Here is a 9702-nt window from a genome sequence, read left to right on the forward strand (position 1 = left end):
TTTTTTGGTTTTTTGAGACAGGGTTTCTCTGTATAGCCCTGGCTATCCTGGAACTCACTTTGTAGACCAGGCTGGCCTCCAACTCAGAAATCTGCCTTCCTCTGCCTCCAGAGTGCTGGGATTAAAGGCCACCATGCCCGGCTCTTTTTTTGCCTTTCTAATGTTGATCATTGATCCTTTGTTCTGTACAACCTTTTGCAGATCATCCTCATATTGGCTGCTGCAGATCCAAGGACTACAAGGTATGGTAAAGCAATTATATTATGACAACTTCCCTGATTTTCAGACAGCATAAGTATATTTTTGCTATATAAATTCTGGCAGAAATGATCATTTCTATTTTAAAAAATAATGTGAAAGCAGTAATTGTCATAGCATGGAATGTCATGGATTTGGGATCTGTGCCAAGGGGGTGCAATGGGCCTTCACTGAATGCTGTGGGTTTCATTATTTATTTGACTAATTGTTAAAATTAAGTGTGTGTTTGTGTGTGTGTTTGTGTATGTGTATATGTGTGTGTGTATGTATATATGTATGTGTGTGTTTTAAGAGAAAGAGGGAGAGAGAGACTGGGGCGAAAGACCATCATATGCATATGTATGCATATATATATATATATACAAACACTGGCTTGTGTAATATAAATACACAACTGAGTTGTGTTTTCCTTGCATGGGTTTATTGTGTAATATGAGTGTGTTTAATGTATATATGTAATATATGTAATATATGTACACACACTGACACACATGTATTTGCCTGTGAAATATGAGTATGTTTAATGCATTTATGTAATAAATTATATATATATGTGCACATATATATGTATCTATATATTATATATGTATGTAACATCTACACATACATACCTGCATATACAAGAGATAGCATGTGAGGATTTCTTAGTTATTCTAAAGGCAGACTTTCCTTTTTCATTTCCTTTAATTAATGCTACACAGTTTATAATTATAGATTTATTTTCATCTGTGTTTACAATCTTCCTAATCAATAAGTCTTAAGGTATTGACAATTTTACTAATTAATAATTGCTATTATTTATTATATTGATATATAGGTATAATATATATATATATATATATATATATATATATATATGTATACATATGTATAATGCAAATTGTATAAGTAGGTTGTGGAAATATGGAAAGCAAATATGGAAAGAACAGGATAAAATTTGCATGGCACTAATCTGGCTATAAGTTGACTAGTTCATTTAGAGATAGATGTGAAGACACTTTTCACAGTGTGTGCTACTAAGAACTGCACCTCAAAGCAGCTTTTATCTCCTCCTCTCCTCTAGATTCATTACTTTTAGGGCTTCCCTTGGAGACAGCAAGGAGTAAATTCACAGGTGATGCTCTATCCAGGATGGAGATTTTCATGGAAATGCATCTATTACATTTACTATGGAAAGAGTAAAAGATTATTTTTATAAACAAATAGTAGTTAGTTGATAAATACTCAGGTAGTAGGAAAATAAAGGATTTCAACAGGAAAAGAACCATGAATCTTAGAGTGTTCCGTAGAGTTTATAGAAAGGGCACTTTTTTTGAAGCCCCTGGAGACATAGGAAGAGAGAGACAAGTAAGTCTTCAGGAGGAAAGCAGCATGAGGATATGCTGAAGTACAGAGTTTATTGAGAAAAGAGAAATTGGTGATGGGTTTTAATTAATGGTGTGCTAAGGGATGACCGCATCCTTCTTATCCCGAGGCTGCCACACACCTGGTATAGCCTCTGCCTCCTCCTTGAAAGTTTTTACATTTTCAGTCTTGATTTTATCCTTTGAACAAATTAGAGTCTCCTTAATGTGGATGTTTTATAATGATCTTTTTTCATAAATACTCATTCTTTTACTCTCATTTTTTGTTCTACTGTCTACTCCATCCTTAACCAGTGTCCACTTTCTTGTCATGTGCAGTTGCACATATCTTGTGTGTAGTAGGTATTTATTTAATACATTGGTTCTCACTGGGGAAGACATATTCAAAAACATTTTGAGTATTTACAGTGTTATTACAGTTACATAGGGAAAGTGGTTTGATGGATGCTGATCTGAACTGACAGATGTTCTGCAAAAAGTAGGATGATTTGAAACAATGAAGATTTTTTTTTTCATATCACACATGGCTTTCAAGACACTCAGAATGTTAAACAGGTGAAAACCAGATTGGTAGTTATCAGAACCTAGAGATTTATATCTACACAAGACCAAGTGATTTTTTACATTATTTTATGATATTCTGTATCATAGGAGTATATGTATATAATTATTTGTTTCTTTAAAACCATATACTGTGATTTTCTTTTATTTTTTTCTTTAATTTTAAAAATTATTAGTCCCAATCATGGTACCCACTTCCTGGTGCCACTTCCACAGTTCCTCCCATCTTCCCTTTTTTCTGAGTGAGTGGAAATCCCCCTGGTTCTCCCCCTATGCTACCACATCAAATCTCTGCAGGGCTAGGTGCATCCTCTCCCACTGATGTCATACAAGGGAGCCTAGCTAGAAAAATGTGTTCCACAGACAGACAGCAGCTTTAGGGATAGGCATAGGACTGTTGTCCAGGACCCACATGAAGATAGAGCTGCACATCTGCTATACATGGGGGGACGGAACTAGGATCAACATGTGGATGCTCTTTGGTTGGTGGTTCACTCTCTGAGAGCCCCCAAGGGTTCAGGATAATTGACTCTGTTGGTCTTCCTGCAGAGTTCCTGTCCCCTAAAGAGCCCTTAATCCCCCCACCCATCCCTCTGCTCTTCCATAAGAGTCCCCAAGCTCCATTCAATGATGTGGTTCTCTGTATCTGGTTCAGTTATCTGCTGGATGGAATCTCTCAGAGAACAGCCATGCTAGGCTCCTGAGTGCAAGCATAACAATATTAACAGTGTCAGGGATTCGTGCTTGGCCATGGGATGGAGTAGTTGGGCTGGATTGCATGGTCATTCCCTCAGTCTCTGCTCCATCCTCTGTCCTTGCATTTCTTGTAGACAGGGTAAATTCTGGGTCAAAAGTTTTGTGCGTAGATTGGTGTCCTTATAGCTCTACTTGAGGGTTCCTGTCTGGCTAGCGAAGGTGAAGTCTTCAGACTGAGGGTTCCTGTCTGGCTAGCGAAGGTGACATCTTCAGACCGAGTCTCAGCTAAGGTCACCCCATTGATTCTTGGGACTCTCCCATATCCCAGGTGGTATGTCCTCATGATACCCCCCACCCCAAAGAGTGGAAAATTGGTGGGAGAGCGGCTAGGGAGAGGTATGAGGAGGGTTCAGCATCAGGTACGGAGAGAGACAAGGCAGATAGCCAGATGACTATAAGGATGAGTGATTTTTAGTTTTTAAACTAGTGATAGTGCAATATATATTTTTTCCCTAAAGTGTGTGTTAAATGTCTTATAATTAAGTTGTCTTGGTTGATTCTGCTAAGTTTCAAAACACACACACACACACACACACACACACACACACACACACACACACCATGGCTAAGAAAGATGACAAATAGCCAATCATTGGGTAAAAATGAGGAGGTGGGTTTTCTGGGCAAGACAGGAAGAGGAGGGGAGGAGGAGGAGTGGCAGGAGACTGGGCATGGAGGAGGATGGAGGAAGAGTTATGGAAGGAAGATGGAACAGAAGCACATGGCCTGGAGAAACTGTAAGTAGCAGCGATTTCATAGCTGGGGAAGAAAGTGTTGTAGAGGCATATCTGCCCAATGTAGGCATGCAGTTTATAAATACACAACTGAGTCGTGTTTTCCTTGCATGGGTTTATTGGGATTGGAGATTTCCCACAACACACCCCAACTACTCCACCATGTCATTTCCATTCCTTTAACTATCAGATTCAAGTGAAAGCTGCTTCTTCTTATCGTTCCTCTGCAAGTATTTAAGGGAAATGAATTCTAGGAGAACTTCAAAATTAAGGAGTTCTTATGTCTCTTTAAATAAAGTAATTGGAAGTCAACTTACTGAAATTGAAAATCATCCCAATGTTTAAAAGGGAAGAAAATAAAAGAAAAATATTGTAACTCCACATTAGAGAGAATCATGCTCCAAAGATACCATTGAGTTTGTTTTGTGTTGGTCATCTTCTGCTAGATATGGACTTACCCAAACAAGTGTTATGTTTCCCAGTGATACTCCCTTGGAGAAAACTAATCTTTCATTTGTAAGTGGCTATCAGTTGCACATAACTTTAGGGTTAGGGATGGGGTCATGTGTCCACTTCTTCAGTTCAAAATCCCAACTGGTGAAGACTCATGTGACACATAGCTGCCTCAGGCTCTGTGACTTCATGTGTGCACCAGCTTTGTTGAATCTAGAAGACCTTGATTCCTTGGTGTCTTCTATCACTTCTTGTTCCTACACTCCTTGGTACAGAGTTCCCTGAGCCATGAGGGGGAGGGGCTTAATGGAGAGATTCCATTTAGTGCTGAAATAATGTCTAGCTGTGTATCTGTTTCTGTCTGTCGCAAAAGGAAGCTTTTCTGATGAGGGTTGAGCAAGGCACTGATCTAAGAGTATAGCAGAATATCATTAGGAATTATCTTATTGCTAAGTTCTTTTGGCAGAACACTAGTATTTGGTTTTCCCCTAGTCCTTGACCTACTAGTCTCACATTGGCCACCCAAACAGTGTTGGGTATGAGATCCATTTCATGGAGTGTGCCTTAAGTCATATTAGATATTGGTTGGGAATGTTAACAAGCTTTGTGCCACCATTGCACCAGCTTATCTTGTATACAGGTCACCATTGTAGACTGAAGGGTTTGTGGCTAATTTGGTCTTTACTGTTCTCTGGTAGCATAATGAATACCTTCTAGTACCATGAACTTACTTAGGTCAATGGGGGTGAAGTCCTTAGGTAAGCAACAACTCGACTTCTTTGTGTTTTTAGGTGTTGTTTTCAGGAATACAGTTTTACTGTCAGTTTGTGGAGAGCAACCAATAACCAATAACCAACTTTTAACCAATAACCAATAACCAAGCAACCAATAACCTTGGCAATGAATTAGATTGTTTGAGGGTTCCCATAGGACCCCTTTGGCCAAGATCTCATTTAGATATGACCCATTCCCAGTACTAGAAGCTTTATTTGGTTATGAAAGCTGTCTCATTGAGGCTCTTTCTCCTCTGTTATTTGGTGATTAAATTTAGATCACCTTCATGGATGTATATATTTTACCTCTGCTGCATTGTTTCCATATGACCCCTCAAATGTCTCTTAGTTTTAGTGGTCCTTGCCCACATTCCCTTCTTAATGTCTTTCTTCCTTCCTCTTACTTATTTGATCCTTCATTTCCAGTCCCCAACCCCTGGTCAGCTATAATCATCTGTTTCGGTGGTTTTCAGTCTATGGGTCATGACCACTTTATAGGTCACATATCACATAGCTACATTATAATTCTTAAGAGTATCAAAATTGAAGTTGTGATATCACAACATATTAATTTTATAGTTGGGGTTACCATAATATGAAGAATCCTATTAAAGAGTCACAGGATTAGGAAGGTTGAGAACCACTGATCTATTCTGTTTCTTTCTTAGGGTCCATTTTCCTCCTATCCCCAGTCCTTTACCTCTGTATGCACTCTATAGTTATGTAGGTTGTAGTTTGCTTATTAAAGCAAACATTTAACACTAACATCTACCACATGCAAGTGAATACATGCCATAATTTTATTTCTGTTACCTCACCCAGGGTGATTTTCCCAAGTTTCACCGATTTACCTGCAAATATTGATTTTTCTATGTTTTTTTGAAAAGTTAAAAATTTCTTAATTTTTTTATTCCTGGTACCACTACCACAATTTACAGGTCAATATACATGTTGTAATGAAAAAGAAAAAAAGAAAAAGACAAAGCTACAGCAGATAAAAGACCTCAGGAATGTACATCTAATGGACACTATCTTGCATTAATAGCTGCACTTTTTGCAAACTGTGGCTATGACAGTCCTGAAAAAGAAGGGTTTTCTTTTTAAGCTGCAGTGACTTTTCTGACTATGGATCATCCTTCCTTCTGTGGCAGATTTTTACAGTTCAGCTAATGCATTTGGGATGACTGTCTCAAAGTAACCTGCAGTTTTCCTGACAACTCCTCGCTCTCTCTCCTGCTAAGAACTGTAGCCATTTCTGTTTTATTTTAAAACCTTCTGCTACCATACCCACCACATCCACCTCCAGAGCCATAGCCACCACCATAGGGACTGCCTGAGCTTCTTCCACCAAAACTGCACCCCTGTATGTGTCTATAATTTGATTGTTGCTGTCCACTATAATTTCCCAAGTCATTATAGTTCCCACCACCATAATAGTTACCTCCACCAAAATTTCCTCCTTCACTGTAACCATCATATCCTCCTCTTCCACTACCATATCCACTGCCTTGGTCTCCATATCCTGGTCCACAACCTCCATATCCTCCTCTACTACTGAAACCAGGACTACCACCATAGCTGTCACCATTACTTCCAAATCCATATATCCACCATCATCACCTCCATAACTATCTCTGCAGCTACTTCCTCCACCAATAGCCTCCTCTTCTACAAAGTTTTCTCTATGACCAAAGTTCTCTCCACCACCTCCAAAGTTTCCTCCACAACCCGTGAAGTTGCCAGATCCACCTCCATGACCTTTCTATGATCCAGGAAATTGCATCTTTTGTTTAGAAAGGGCCTTTTCCACAATTATGCTCATTAGTAGTGTGGTATTTCTGAAGAACAATTTTATCAACTGTGTCATGATCAAAAGTTACAATAGCAAATCCTCTCTTTTCCCCACTTTGCCTGTCTCCCATGGTTTCAATCTGCCATACTTTTCCAAATAGTCTCTCAGATTATATTCTTCTGTATCCTCCTTAATACCATCAACAAAAAATTTCTTCACCGTTAAATGAGCACCAGGCTTTTCAGAATCCTCTCTAGAAAGAGCTCTCTTTGGTTCCACCACATGCCCATCAACCTTATGTGGCGGAGCAAACATTGCAGTATCCACCTCTTCAACACAGAGTAGGTCACAAAACCAAAGCCTCTGGAACGTTTCGTTTGGAGATCTCTCATTACCACACAGTCTGTAAGTGTGCTCTAGTTCTCAAAGTGCTCTCTTAAACTCTCATCTGTGGTTTCAAAGCTCAAACCACCATTAACAGCTTCCTCAGTTTCTCTGGTTCCTTTGGATCATGGCCCTCCATTTTGAGACCAGACTTGCCTCTTCCAATTCCAGTTCAATTGATTTTTCTATGTTTTAATGACTGAGTAATATTTCACCATGTAAATGTACCATGTTTTCTTTATCTATTCATTTATTGACAGACACCTAGGTTGTTTCCAATTTCTGGCTATTATAAATAGAGCAACAATGAACATGGTTGGGCAAGTGTCTCTGTGGTAGGATGAAGTGTCCTTTGGGTGCATGCCCAAGAGAGGTATAGCTGGATCTTGAGGAAGATGGATTCTCATCTTCCTGAGGAGCTGTCATAGCGATTTTCATAGTGGCTGCACAGGTTTGCACTCCCAGCAGCAATGGATGAGTGTGGCCTTTACTCAGCATCAGCTGTCATTGTTTAATTGATCTTGGCCATTCTGGCTGGTGTAAGGTAAAATCGCAAATTAGGCTTGATTTGCATTTCCGATGACTAAGGATGTTGACCCTTTAAGTGCTGCTTAGCGATTTGTGTTTCCTCTTTTGAGAATTCTCTATTTAGATGTTCCCAATTTTTAAATTAGGGTTTTTATTTTTTTGGTGTCCAGTTTTTCTTTTTCATTCTGTATATATTTTCAGTATTAGCCCTCTATCAGATGTGCAGTTGGTAAAAATCCTCTTTTACTATTGCATAGCTGCTTTTTCGAAATGACAGTGCCCTCTGCTTTTCATTTTTACGAGTTCACATTTATTAACTCTTCTTAGTACTCATGTTAATAGTGTTCTGTTCAGAGTATTTTCCTGTAGAGCAGCCTCCTAACCTGACCTTTCTTTTAGTCCCTCTGTTTAATGGAAAAGCCTTAATGTTTTGTTTTTGTTTTAATGCTCAAATCAATTTTGCATCTTAACCTTATACCATTTAAGTGTTTTTTTTTTAACTTTTTCTGACTCTGTGTCTCTTAATTTCTGTTCTCAAAACAGTTCTTTCCTAAGAATTCTTTCACTTTTTCCCTACAACTCCTCAGTTTCTAAAGGTTAAATGGCAAAATTTTATATTTTCTGTGCAGAATTTATATTTTACATATATACACATTTATATTAGAGAATGCATGTATATCCATGTACACATGTGATTAGAGCTTCCTAGCATCTATTATCTTACATTTTTGATGAGAACATTTAAAGTCTTAGCACTTTTCACATATTAAATACGTACATTTAACTGAAGTCACCATGTTGTACAATAGGTCTCTGCATTCCTTTTATCTTCTCTGCTTAAAATTCTGTCCTTTTGACCAAAGGCTGCCACACTGTGGCCCTTAACAGTCTCTCCACTTCACACTCTCCTATGAAGTGATTTTCAGATTCTACAGGTAAGTGAGGTCATAGTCATTTGTCTTTCTATGTCTGACTTATTTATCAAAATGACTTCTGCAATCATGCATTTTATTGCAAATAGCAGGACTTCCTTACTTTTTAAGGTCATATAATATTCCGTTATACTTATCACATTTTCCCAATTTTCATCTGTTGATGGACACAAACTGATTTCATATGAGCTCATTACTTCTTGAGAGGTTTTGCTAAATACAGATAAGAGCCAGTGCAACTCATGTTTCTTCCCTGCTGTTTCCTTAGAGACATAAGCTTGGAAGTTATGTGGTCTATTTTCCAACCTATTTTAGGCAAGAGTTTTATTAAAAATTTTTGCTGCCGTTTTATATGAATCTTAACTTTTCTATCCCCAAATATCTATTCCCTTGCTGCCTACTCCCAAGGAACACATAAATGAATATTTAGCTTTATGTTAAGGGTATAGTATATTAAAATATCAACTTCTGAATTGCTCAGGGTAATGCTATTTGTTATACAAATAAGACTCTTAACTTCAGAAGCTAAATATAGTAGAGATTTAAATTTTAATCATTTAACAAATAGAAGGTGCTTCTGAACTTCTGTTTCATCCTATGCATTAACCCATTTGTGGCTCTTCTTAATCTTTTACTTCATAGGCACCATCCTAGGCATGGAGAAGGCTCTGTTTCTTAAGAGCCTGGTCTTGGAATGGGTACTTGTCTATGTTTGGTTGCCTAGAACTGACCACAGTGTCTCCCTTGATGCAAAGATTGCTTCTTAGCAATATCTTTACTGTGGCAGAGGACAAGATGAGTTGTGGTAGATGTCTAGTGGTTTCTATGGTATTCTAGATTTGAATTCCTTTCCTGCCCTATCTTAGTCAGGGTTTCTATTCCTGCACAAGCATCATGACCAAGAAGCAAGTTGGGGAGGAAAGGGTTTATTCGGCTTACATTTCCATACTGCTGTTGATCACCAAAGGATTCAGGACTGGAACTCAGGCAGGTCAGAAAGCAGAAGCTGATTCAGAGGCCATGGGCTTACATTTCCACACTGCTGTTGATCACCAAAGGATTCAGGACTGGAACTCAAGCAGGTCAGAAAGCAGGAGCTGATTCAGAGGCCATGGAGGGATGTTCTTTACTGGCTTGCCTCCCCTGGCTTACTCAGCCTGCTCTCTT

At 38.5% G+C, this 9702-nt stretch overlaps 1 protein-coding gene across 3 annotated transcripts in view; it reads left to right on the forward strand.

The window, feature by feature from the left end:
- Spata6 (spermatogenesis associated 6) overlaps positions 1-9702 on the forward strand; it is a 111090-nt gene that overhangs the window by 63077 nt on the left and 38311 nt on the right. For all 3 annotated transcript variants that reach the window (XM_029539926.1, XM_021200450.2, XM_029539927.1), the window contains one exon: positions 202-242. In XM_029539926.1, the coding sequence (XP_029395786.1) occupies positions 202-242 (41 nt within the window). The remainder of the gene's footprint in view (positions 1-201; positions 243-9702) is intronic.

The sequence above is a fragment of the Mus pahari genome, chromosome 6 (assembly GCF_900095145.1).
Source record: "Mus pahari chromosome 6, PAHARI_EIJ_v1.1, whole genome shotgun sequence".
Taxonomy (NCBI): Eukaryota; Metazoa; Chordata; class Mammalia; order Rodentia; family Muridae; genus Mus; species Mus pahari.